Genomic DNA, 12,372 nt, shown 5'->3' on the forward strand with positions numbered 1-12,372 from the left:
ATCACCTGTGATGATTAATTATGTCCCCGCTGAGTTACAACGGCGCCTTTAAAACTTCAGGCGCGCCTGTAATAACCGCAGAAGCAGATCAATGAAGAGCGCGCCTACTGCCCCGCCAACAAACCCCCACAGGCTTGGTCAGAACGCGTCTCTGATTGGCTACGACGGTCGCTCTGAGGCATTTCCTCCTAGCTCGGCCAATCACCGTCGATATATTTGCATAGCGGCGACGTGATTGGCTGAGGGAGGGTGTAACTCTTCAGAGCGCCAGAAAACAAGCTTTAGCGGGTGATTATTCCTACTCGCCTGACCATCGGTACGACCGAAATAAGAAGATTACTAGTTCAGATCTTCTTATTTAGAGAGAAAATTATGTTCATTTAAGGAGGAAAAGGAACGATTTTTCTATTCCAAGGACGGAACTTTAAGGTAAGAATATAAGGTTAAATCTTCTATCTGACTTGCATGATCTAATATAAAAAAATAATGTAAATTAATCTCCTTAAACTCAAGTTTGACTTTCACTGGCAGACATTTTAACAGTGTTCAAATAATCAGAAAAACAGGATTTTTATTAAAGGACTTTTAATATCATAAGCATGCTGCTAGGCTCCTACAATATAATGCAAAATAAAATATTGTGACAATCATATCAATATAAATTACCATTACTTAAAAAGTTTAATCATCATATTTTTTATTCTGAGAATCTGGTTTGGTTACCAGGCAACTGGTGAAGATATTTGCGCCAAAATCTTGCCACCATCATCAGATCTCGGATCACTTTTTAAGAACGTGATCATAAGTCATATGATTCTTACTTAATACCGTATAATATTATGTATTATAATACCCAAGATAATAACGCAGTGTCTTTTACTAGAAGTATTTGAATAACTTTTGGCAACATGTTATAATAACTTAATTAGTTAGTAACAAACATCACATTAATACTTTACACATCAGTTTATTTATATTCAGATATGTAATTTATGCAGATATATACTATATAACGTAACAATTTTGGTATATGTTAACAATGCAGAAGTTAATATTAATTTAACAGTGTCATTCATATGTAATAACATAATTCGGTAATAAACTAATTTACTGATAGCTTAAATGTACTGGTTATGACTGATTCATTTGTCTTTTTTTAGATGGAGATGAAGTGTTTAACTTTAAAGGATTTGCTTAGTGTGAGGACGCTAGTGAATAAGACAGGCTCAGGTGATACTGGCAACATAAATGACCAAAAAGTAAGAGATCTAAATGTAATAAAGCATTATTATATGACAGTGCATCTCCTGCCTCATTTGATGTCTAACGAATAGCCTGATTTCAGGAGAACATCTGCATGGACAGAAGGAAAATGACCCCACTGAAGTGTGAGTCTGTGAACGGACATAGGAGAGTTTCCAGCCCAGATATCACCCATATAACCCCCATCAAACACACAGAGAGGGTCCATCCGGACCCCTGGACCCCAACAGCCAACCTGAAAATGCTGATCAGCGCCGCCAGCCCAGATATCCGCGACAGAGAGATGAAGAAAACCCTCTTCAGACCCATTGAAAATGAAGAGAAGGCTATAGAGGAGGATGAAGAGGAAGAACTCGACGACTCGAGTCAGGTATCAAAAGAAGAAGTCTAAATCAGTGTAATGTTTGGAAACTTAAGGTACTCTTATCAACAGCAGCTTAGAACATGCATTTCATCTTAAATATGTTCAGTATCTTAATATGTTCAATAGTTTTAGCTGGTTTTATCTCTCTTTATTGCAGTATGAAGAGGTAGACGATTCTGAGAGGAGACCCAGCCGTAAACAGAAGAGTTTGGGGCTTTTGTGTCAGAAATTTCTGGCCTTGTACCCTGATTACCCAGAAACCTCTGAAAGCATCAATATTTCTCTGGATGAGGTGGCCACACGCTTGGGTAAGAGAAAATAAATCATAATCAAATCCCTTATTTCTGTATAAAATACTAATGTAATGTAATGACTAGTGGTTCGATATGGCAAAAAAATATATATATGTTTACATTTACATTGTCATTTTGCCAACGCTTTTATCCAAAGCGACTTACAATTGGGGAATACATAAAGCGATTCTTCTTAAAGAGGCAAACAGACACGCAGACGCTTTTATCCAAAGTGACTTACAATTGGGGAATACATAAAGCGATTGTTCTTAAAGAGGCAAACAGACACAGGAGGTGCTTGAAATACCAAGTTTTAGGCATTGTTCAAATAAGTACAAGCTAGAAAAGCTAGAAAATAAATTTAAAAAAAATGTTTTAAGAAGAATTCAAGTAGCGTTTAAAGAGATGAGTTTTCAGAGTTTTCATATATATATATATATCAAGTCAAGTTCAAGTTCAAGTTGAGCTTTATTGTCATTCTGCTGTATATATATATATGATATCACACTATTTGGTTTAAAGATAGTAAAAACATGCATAACAATTGCTAAAATTATATATATTTACATAGAATTTTAGAAATTAGAAATAAATTATTTGAAAGTGAATTGCATGATAAAATAATTAGAATAAACTGATTTTTACTTCAAATGGCAACTTGATTCTGTAATCCTATTATAGTATTTTTTACAAATAAATAATGCTTGCTGAATGCTGACGGTAGATAAGAAAGTATTATAGCGTTAACCAATATATTACTAATAATAGAAAAGCAAACACTTTTTTTGTATACAGTTTGCTTTCTTTCTATAACAGTTCTGTATAATAATTATTAGACAGAACTGTTAAACACATTAAACTAATGAAAACAGCAAATTAATTATATGGAAAAATAACCTGAACTTGATCAAATAAATCTGGGAAAATTAACAGATTTATGCTTTAGATGGCAACTTCTTGATGCTGTAATTTAAATTATTAATACATTAATTATTAAAATGAGAAATAAATTATTTGAAAGAGAACTGCATGAAAAAATAAGTAGAACTTGATAAAAAAAAATCCTTAAACAGATTTATGTATTTATTTTTTAATAATATTTACAAAATTAGTAACAAATTATTTGAAAGTGAATTATTAGAAAAATTAGAATTTTATTTTAAAAAATCTGAAAAATAAGCAGATTCATACTTTAGATGGCAACTTCAATAATAGAAAAGCAAACACTAGTTTTTGTATACAGTTTACTTTGTTTAACAGTTCTGTGTAATAATTTATTAGACAGTACTGTTAAACAGACATTAAACTAATGAAGATGGAAAATAATCTGAACTTGATCAAATAAATCTGTAAAAATAAGCAAATTTATACTTCAGCAACTTCTTGATTCTGTAATCAATTATACAAATAAATTTTATTTTATTTACAAAAAAATAATATTATTTTTACAAATAAATGTGTTTGCTGAATGCTGACGGTAGATGAGAATGTATTATAGTGTATACCAATCTATTACTAATAATAGAAAAGCAAACGCTATGATATTTTTTCATATACCGTTTACTTTCTTTAACAGTTCTCATGCACAACATAAAAGTCCTGTAAGCCATCAAAATAAAAGTGCTTCCCACATCGGCCAAACTGTTAATTAAAAATTGCAAAATGTCCACAAGTAGTGACTGTCTCTGTGACGCAGGTGTTGAGAGGCGACGTATCTACGACATTGTGAACGTGCTGGAGTCTCTGATGCTGGTGAGCAGAATGGCTAAGAACCTGTATGTGTGGCACGGACGCTCAGCTCTGCCACTGACCCTGCAGGATCTCCATCAGGCGGGTCGTGAGCAGGGCTACCATCTGCAGATGGACCAGAGAGAAGGAAGTTGCCCGTGTGCTGCCCACCACATGCAAAACACGCACGGTATGACACTAAAATATTCCTGTTCATACTTTTTTGAAGTATTCGTTATTAGTGGTCGATCGATATCGTTTTTTTGACTGCCGATGCCGATATCTTTTAAAGCAGGGTGGCCGAAGGGAAAACTGGAGGCGGCCCATTCAAACCAGCACAGATTCAGCTACATGAGCTTAAAATATCATCTTGTTGTGATGTTGGGTGCCAGAATCGACGTAATACAGCCTCAAATTAGAAATTGTATCGCATACCTGCTGCCAGACAAAAAACCGACAACAGCTGTGGTTAAATGCGATAAAACGAGCGGACTGGACAGAAACGATCGTCAAAAATGCTCGCATTTGCAGCGCACACTTCTTATCAGAAAAGGTTCAATAAAGTATTGTCTTTTGTTGTTATGGGGGCGTCTAAAGATTTCTTATGCATCTCACGACTATGTCGTGTATGAAATAATGTCTGTGTGCATGTGTGTAAAACAACAAACTGACAATTTATATGTTTAATCATTTGTAATTGTATATACATTGTTGTGATTAATTGTGGCTGGAATAATAATGTAGCTGTAAAAATAGTTGCCTGCTGAAATTGAAATGTATATACATCTTTATGACTAGATAGTTAGATGTGAGTCACTCAACCGGTAACGTTAATCCTGTCAGATCGTCCAAGCTTTGAGTGAGCGTGTAGGGTCGGACGATCTGGTTTCGTTCCGTTAAAGTTAACCTTTTCAAATAACAATCGCGGTCCCGGACAGTGAGTGACCTTACATATGCAGGTAAAATCGTATTTTCTCCAGTCATTGTTAAAAGAACAAGCTAACAAACTTCATAACTAGCTTTAGTGAAGCGGTCAGGTGAATCTTTCTGCCTCCACCTAAGCGCCGCCCACAGAAAAACGTCACAATGTTTACTAACAGAAAAAGGGTCACCAAGCAACGGCTTTCCTTTCTAACAAAAGCTTATTACCGTCCCGTCATGAGGGCAGGAATCACTCGACCAGCCAATTCACCGAGCAATCATGCCTTTCCTCATATCCACTAACGATTTTCTGCTGCCAGTCACCTCAAATTTATTCACCCATCCTTTATTCATGTCTTCCATTGTCTTTTTTATGCCACATAGGGCTGGGCAATATGGCAAAAAAAATATATAATTTCCAGAACGTTTGACCGATTCTCGATTTTTTTTTAATGATTTTTAACTAGTCAACTTGAAAATTGTATTGTAACTACAGCATGATTAAAGTAGCATAACTTTTTCTTTGTTAAAAATCTAGTTAAAGTCCAAGTGCACGACACATGAAGTTGTCAACATGATGTAAATGTTAAACAAATCACTTGTTAAATATCTTTGCAGAAAAGATGCATGAACTACATCTTGTACAAACTTGTCTTATACATATTATATGTTCAGAAATAATACGAGGAAAATGCTTTCAAATAAATCTCAAGATTGTCAATGTAATTCATATTCAAAATGACTGAAGGTATAGCACCAGTATTATTAACTGTAAATGTTCTGTAAAAACAATGAACAATGATGCAAACATGAAATATCAGACATACAGTAGTAGTTACAGGTCTTTTATTCGCTTGCGCTGATTTTCCTTTTTTTTTTTCTGTGTAAACATGGACGTGTTTGACTGTTGCGCTCGGGTCTCATGCATGAAACGGCATTGTAAAAATGCGCCGCTCAAGATAAAAGAAGTTCTTAGCGATATGATAATGTCAAAACATTAAATTCGAATTAATCGATAAAATCAGAAAAATCGCCCAGCCCTAACGCCACAATTGTTAAAACTGAAAAAGCATAATTCCTCGACTTACCAAAAAAGACTTGTCAACTTTCTTAAGTTGCTGTATGATTTTCCAAAGACCTTTATTTTAAAGACAAATGCATTAATGCCTGGAATGCCAACTTTGACATGTTTTACAGTGTTGTAAGCATGGTTTATCTCTCTCATACAGCGGCCTCCAGCAGACGAAAGGATAAATCGCTTCGTATCATGAGCCAGAAGTTTGTCATGCTGTTTCTGGTGTCCAAAACACGGACCGTTACCCTCGATACGGCTGCTAAGATTTTGATCGAAGAGGGCCAGGATGAGTCCAGCCACAGCAAGTATAAAAGTAAGACAATTTTAATGTTAAAAATAACATGCATTCCGTTATTGATTAAGAGTAGCTCACAATCTTTTTTGTGTTTGTTTAGCTAAGGTGCGACGTTTGTATGATATCGCTAATGTCCTGACCAGCCTGAATCTGATCAAGAAACTTCAAGTACGAGAGGAAAAGAGTCGTAAACCTGTCTTCAAATGGATCGGACCCACTGATTTCCGCAGCAGCAGCGGTACGTCTCGTTTAACCCTTAAAGACCTGAGGGTCAAATAGGTCATTTTCACAGATTTTATTTATTTGACTGTAAAATTCTAACAGAATGTGCTATTTTCAAGTGCAAGGTGTCATTTTTTTTTTCAGAAAACAAGTACAGTTTTTGACCATTAATGTTGTGTGGTGAGTTTGTAAACAGAATTTAAATAGACAAAAAAAACAAAAAACAGGAATACATTTTCTGTTTTTTTATTTAGAAAAAAAGAGAAAAATCATGATCGAAATAATTACGCTAACTCAACTACATTTTCAGCTTAGTGTTCAGCTAAAAGTTCAACTTCAATTACAGTACCAGCAGACATTTTTTATGTCATGTTGAGTAGCGCACGCGAGCGAGTTGAGATAATTCTCTCGGTGTGCACTCTTTCTCCCTCAAATGTACAACTGTACTGCCCAATTCGTTCCAGTGAGTCAGTTCTTCCTCAACAAGCCTCCTAAATGGTCCTCTCTCTCTCGTATGTAACGCAGGAAAGTCTGACGCATTTTAGTGAATCGGTTAAATGGTCCTCATACTGTATGTAGGGCTGGAAAGTCTGATTAATTTTAGTGATACATTTTTGGATTTTTATTTAGGAAAAAAAAAAAGAAAAATCATGATCGAAAGAATCCAACTCTTCATACTTGAAAATTCAACTATATTACATATATACAAGTCTTTTTGTGGCACTGGGTTGCACAGTTTTCATTCAGGAGGCTTTTTTGTTCATACACACACACATATACACGTGCGTGCATATACATACGCACCCATACACACAATCGTTTTTGTGCTGTTTACTCCTCCTTCACTATGTTTTTGTTTGTTTTATTATTTTATGCAATTCAAAACTCCCGCTCTCCTGGAAATTTGCTGGCAGAGTGCAAGAAATTACCGTAATAAGCCATAACTTGCCAAAAAGCGCATGTTGTCTACTGTCAGGAGCCATTTTTGATAGTGTAAACAGTTGAAGAGTTACGGTAACATGAATACAGCTTGGTTTTATGTGTTGGCGCCGACACAGTCGGTTTAAAGGCACAAAATATCCAAAAACTACTTGCACAGTGTGATATATTTCATGCAGTTGTGTATTTATGTTATCCCAAAAGTTCCCAAGGATTAGTAAATCCAGAGAAATTCCCATTTTAAATAATGGCTCGTCCCTGGTCATTGTCGCCTATCAATGACGTAATCTCCGCACTATCCTCAGTTTCAGCTTGTAGAAACTATGGCAACACACGAACACAAATACTGCTGTACAGTTCAACTAAATCCATTACGGCTGTCGCGAATAAAATGAAAATTAAATAAAAAATGTGTTGACAGCAGCATTAAATTTAGATCTGCTTAATGTTGCTCCATGATTTTTTATGTGTTTTTACAGTGTTGTGCATTATAACCAATCACACGCGAATCTGTTGAAAAATCATTGAAAACTTACATATTGTGCCTTTAAAAGGGTTAAACACTTGAAAATTGCTTTTAGTCTCTTCAGCGTGATTATATTGTGATTATTTGTTGCATGTCTTTTAGATTCAGACGATTTGAGAGTCTCAGCAGCTCAGATCAGCACCACCGGGGAACGACGGGAGAAGATGACGCGTCACTCCTCCTTTCAGGTCATTCCTGCACCTCCTATCAATCAAAGGCGGATAAGCTCCGCCCCCAGCACACCTCACAGACCTTCTACAGGTGAGAGCTGAGCTGAACTGAACACTTTCCATAATCTTTAGAGTGTCATTTACATTTGTTGGAACTGTAGTTTAGGCAACGTTTTTTGTGTTTGTATTTTCAGACGAGCCGGTGGATTATTCTAGGAAGAGTGTGAACACCAGCTCAGTGTGTCGACTGCGGTTTGGAGACAGGTGAGTGCACCTGTATAGAATTTGTATTTGAAGAAATTTACACATTTCAAACTTTAGTCGTTTACAAACACTGGGTAAAGATCTAGGCTGAAAGGTTGTAGGTTCAAACGCGAAGCATAACCATTGTGCCCTTGATTACTAACATTGTTAATTCAGTGTTATATATATATATACTACACTGAAAAAGATTTCACTCAGAAATTGCTAGTAAATTTCACAAAAAATACAAAGAAATAGCAAGGTAAAACTGAATTAAACATAACATTTTCAAGTAGAAAAACTAGTATTTTTTTATATAAAATGTCCTCCAATAATGGTTTTATTTACAACTTTGAAAATTCATTTTTACAGTGCATTATGGTATTTATAATATTTTAAATTAGGTTTTATTTTTAGATTTCCGTTTTTCATTTCAATTCTGTTGTGCTTTTGTCATTTTATATAATTAAATTATTTTTGTACCTCTATTTAGCGTTATTTTATTATTATGTCAGTTTTATTAATTTTAGTACTTAAACTTACTAGTTTGAAAATTTCAAAAATAATTTTTACAGTGTATTGTAGTATTTATAATAACATTTTGAATTTGCTTTTATTTTTAGATTTTCAGTTTTAATTTTTGTTTGATTTTTCTTATTAGAACATGAATATTTTGAATTAGCTTTTTTGGGGGGTTCAGATTTCATTTCAATTTTAATTAGATTTTCTGTAATTTGTTCATTCTTATGTAGAATATATTAATATTTTGAATCAGCTTTCATTTTTAGATTTTCTATTTTAATTTTACTTAGATTTTTAGTAATTTTGTCATTCTTATTAGAATATATTAAAGGGTTAGTTCACCCAAAAATTAAAATTAGGCTGTGTTTTACTCACCCCCGAGGCATCCTAGGTGTATATGACTTTCTTCTTTCAGACGAATCCAGTCGGAGTTATATTAAAAATTGTCTTTGATCTTTCAAGCTGTTTAATGCCACTCAGCGGGTGTTGCATTGCTTCAGTCCAAAAGAACTTTGAAAAAAGTTTGATTTGATTTGAAAAAATCGCCCATCCATAAAAAAAAGTGTCTCACACGGCTCCGGGGGGTGCTTTAATTCATTTCAATTTTGTAGTGCTTTTTTTTTTTTTCATTTTTATTAGTTTTTTCATATCTTTTTAGCTTTATTTTTGTGTGTGTGTGTTAGTTTTAGAACATTTTAGTACCTTAACTTAAACTTGTTTTTCGTTTAATTGTCATTGCAACAATCTACTTTAAGTTTCATTTTTCCATATAGTGTTTATATTTTATTTTATTTCAGCTTTACTTCAGTTAACTAAAGCTATTTTTAGTTTCAAATTAACAACAACAGCACTGATCACTAACTAGAGTGTTCTGTACATTTGTAGTGTTCAGCCCAGTGGAAGTCCTGTAGTGTCACTAGCAGTCCCTCTTCAGGCTGATGTGCCGCATGCATCACTGCCCGTTTCTGCCCAGTTCGCTCCTCACACGTTAGCGTACCTGCCCGGTCTGCCACAAACACCCCTGCTCATGGTGTACAGCGGACACGTGCCAGACGCCGTCACCCAGAGGTCACCCGTCTCAGGCCACAGGGAGGCACATCTGAAGAAGAGAGAGAGACAAGAGGAAGAGGATGATGATCAGGCAGCTAAACAAAGCAAACGCTCTGCTTCCATAGAAAGTCAAATGGTGGGTCAGATTAAATGAGTCAGATTAAAACTATATGCATATACATATTTTAGCATATTACTGTGGGTCATTTCTGTCAAATATTTCAATTTATTTAATAACATTTTATTTGTATAGCACCTTTCATACACAAAATGCAGCTCAGAATATAAAAAATAAACATCAATAAATAAAATAAGACAATAAGCAATGACAAAAATTTAAGGAAGGAATAATACAAAAAATACTACTAAAGGTGCTATACAAATAAAATATGTTTTAAACTGAAGTATCTGAAATAAAATCACACGGATCATTTTAACTTTATATATAATTACAAATGTTATATATATTTACATTAATATACATTATGTCATTATAAAAACATAGCTTAACAAAAATAAACAATAAATATAAGACAAACATTTTTATAAAATAATAGTTACATATATATATATTATTGAGTATGATATGAATTGAGTATATATGAAGATAAATTTTACCATGGTGAAATCACTGTAATGCACAATCTTGAGGGGCTTATTGGTTTTATAATGGCGGCATCCACAATATTATAAACTGTCATTATGAAACCTGTAATTTGATCTCTGACTTTTGTGAATGTCTCACAGGGCGAGACTGAGAGTCTGAGCTCCAGCGCTAGAAGGTCTCCAATCTGCTCTCGAGAAGGTTCCCCGTGGGACGAGGCCTCGTTTGGGCCGATGAATGAGGAAGATGCGGGAGCACCCAGCCCTAAAGACCCCCTGCTGTCCTCTCATTACCTCTATGTTCCCAACACAGCAGGTACACAAAAACCTGAGCAGTGAATGTCATTGAGTACGTTTACATGCGCACGAATAATGCGATTATTTCCAATAATCAGAGTAAGGACTTAATCGCATTATGTTGTTTACATGTCAAGATAAACATCTTCACTCCCGTTTACATGCAATTTCCATTATTCGTATTATTCGCTAAGAATTGTGGTTATTTTTTACCGCCATTATTCACATATGCCACTGCACAGAACAAATGATGGACTCAGAAAGAGTATAGGTGTGTTACATGGCCGCTGTTTTAATTTATTTACGTCGACAACTTGAACTCTGTTTCAAGTTTCATCCCCAGAAATGCGATGCTTTCTTAATCGCCATCGTTTCTAATCTGCGTATTAATGATGTCCGGTTCGCGAACGAACCGTTCTATTTAACCGGTTCTTCTTAGTGAATCGGTCGAACCAGTTCACCAAATCGGACTGAATCGTTTGGAACGGTTCGCGTCTACAGTAAGCACTCATCCACAAAGTACGTCCCCATGCGACTCCAGAATTTCACTGGATTTTCATTTTTAATTTACTGAATGTTTCAAGTGCAGTTAATTATTTGTCATGCTATACGTGTGTTGTTGAAGCCATGCTCTTTTGTTTGCCGTCAAACGGTTGACCACTGCCGTGAGTGAATCCTGTCGCAAAGTTTTTTCTTTTATTTATTTATTTAGTCATTTATCAGATGCTTTTATCCAAAGCGACTTACAAATGAGGACAACAGAAGCAATCAATTGTAGTATTAAAACAACTAAAAACAGATCCAAAACTAAAAGCTAAAACTTTATAAATACTACCTATACACATTTTAAAATAAAGAGATTAAATAAAAATGACAAATGCATACAACAAAATTTCAAAACTTAACATTTAAATGAAAAACAAAAAATAAAGCTAAAAACAATTAAAAATATTAAAGAACAAAAGGTATGAGTATAATAATGATTCTAACATAACACTAAGCCAAACACCAAAAAAAACAACTACATATGTGTATGTACAACCACACATACACACATATATATATATATATATAAATACACATTTATAAATTCAATATATATATATATTATTTCATTTAAATTTAGTTTGTTGAAGTATTAAAATAACTCAAATTACATAAAACTAAAAACTTAATAAAAGACCTATACAGACATAATAAATTCAGACATAATGTAACTAAAATTAAAATAAATAACAAAATACAAATAATACAAATCAAATGACAGTAGTTTATCAGTAATCCTAAAAAATAACACACATGCAAAATGTGTTGAAAAGTCCTACACAATGGTAATTATTACACGACGGTGTGATTAAGGTGTGTACATGTCTATACTGCACTTCAATAATGAGACTAAAATAGGGATACTACACATGTCTTAATTCGATTTGTGTTTACATCGAGTATGACTTTAGCCGGATTAAGGTAATCAAAAATCTCTGTTTACATGGCAGATTCTTAATTAGAGTACTGTCTTAATCGTGTTAAAATTAGGGATGCTCTGATCCGCCTTTTTTGCCTCCGATACCGATTCCGATACCTAGGGTTCGGTATTGGCCGATACCGATTCCGATCCGATACCAGTGAAGTTTTTTTCCCTCATTTAAATAAATGTAGAATTTTTATATCTCTGTGTGTGGAACTGATAATCATTCCTTCACAATCTACTAGATACAGACTACTTCATTATAAAGAAAAATAAAATAAACAAATATGAAAAAATATAGGCCTATGTATATTTATAATCTATGACAAAAATTAAACTAGGTTAGTGGATAATTCGGCAGCAAAAGTTATTCTAGAAAAATCAGTGCACAAT

General features: G+C 34.3%; 1 protein-coding gene across 1 annotated transcript in view; it reads left to right on the forward strand.

The window, feature by feature from the left end:
- The first annotated feature begins 416 nt into the window (after positions 1-416).
- Positions 417-12,372, forward strand: part of e2f7 (E2F transcription factor 7) — a 15,502-nt gene continuing 3,546 nt past the window's right edge. The window contains exons 1-11 of the mRNA XM_016447430.1: positions 417-429; positions 1,161-1,259; positions 1,346-1,633; positions 1,785-1,935; positions 3,617-3,838; positions 5,799-5,957; positions 6,040-6,177; positions 7,729-7,887; positions 7,991-8,060; positions 9,447-9,747; positions 10,359-10,530. Coding sequence (XP_016302916.1) covers positions 1,161-1,259; positions 1,346-1,633; positions 1,785-1,935; positions 3,617-3,838; positions 5,799-5,957; positions 6,040-6,177; positions 7,729-7,887; positions 7,991-8,060; positions 9,447-9,747; positions 10,359-10,530 — 1,759 coding nt within the window. The 5' untranslated portion in view covers positions 417-429. The remainder of the gene's footprint in view (positions 430-1,160; positions 1,260-1,345; positions 1,634-1,784; positions 1,936-3,616; positions 3,839-5,798; positions 5,958-6,039; positions 6,178-7,728; positions 7,888-7,990; positions 8,061-9,446; positions 9,748-10,358; positions 10,531-12,372) is intronic.

Source organism: Sinocyclocheilus anshuiensis, unplaced genomic scaffold, assembly GCF_001515605.1.
Source record: "Sinocyclocheilus anshuiensis isolate Anshui unplaced genomic scaffold, SAMN03320099.WGS_v1.1 scaffold283, whole genome shotgun sequence".
Classification (NCBI taxonomy): domain Eukaryota; kingdom Metazoa; phylum Chordata; class Actinopteri; order Cypriniformes; family Cyprinidae; genus Sinocyclocheilus; species Sinocyclocheilus anshuiensis.